This window comes from Penaeus monodon, chromosome 24 (genome assembly GCF_015228065.2).
Source record: "Penaeus monodon isolate SGIC_2016 chromosome 24, NSTDA_Pmon_1, whole genome shotgun sequence".
NCBI lineage: Eukaryota > Metazoa > Arthropoda > Malacostraca > Decapoda > Penaeidae > Penaeus > Penaeus monodon.
In genome coordinates this window covers 14419996-14420402 of record NC_051409.1, presented here as the reverse complement: position 1 = coordinate 14420402, position 407 = coordinate 14419996, and the positions used below count along the sequence as shown (strand labels likewise).

Sequence of the window (407 nt, the reverse complement as noted above, 5' to 3'; positions counted from 1 at the left end):
CTAGAAATTTTTTAAATAAATGAAATAGAAACTGATGCATTGATTGTTTAGGTCTGGATATAAACCATAATGAAGAATGTTTTCAGAGTGTTATTAAGTTCTAGCCATTGGTGACATCTTTATTATTTTGTTATGTCTGCAGACAAAACAGGTGATGTGTATCATTTCCCATTAAAGGGAGGTGAACTGGAGGTGACTTCTGTTTGTCATGACAAGCAGGAAATGTCTCCCGAGTCTGAAAGTCAAGGAAATGGTGAAGAGAAAAGCAATGTGCCAGCTCTGTTGGGACATCTTTCTATGCTGCTTGACGTGGTAGGTTTACCTCTTATTACCTGATGAGTTAGGAGGTTTTCTATGCTGCTAGCTGGAATTGATTGATTTGCTTATATATTTCTTTCTTTTTCTTT

General features: G+C 36.1%; 1 protein-coding gene across 1 annotated transcript in view; it reads left to right on the top strand.

The window, feature by feature from the left end:
• LOC119588617 (tRNA (guanine-N(7)-)-methyltransferase non-catalytic subunit WDR4-like) overlaps positions 1-407 on the top strand; it is a gene marked incomplete at its 5' end in the record, with an annotated part of 7340 nt that overhangs the window by 1515 nt on the left and 5418 nt on the right. The window contains 1 exon segment of the mRNA XM_037937257.1: positions 143-312. Within this exon segment, the coding sequence (XP_037793185.1) occupies positions 143-312 (170 nt within the window).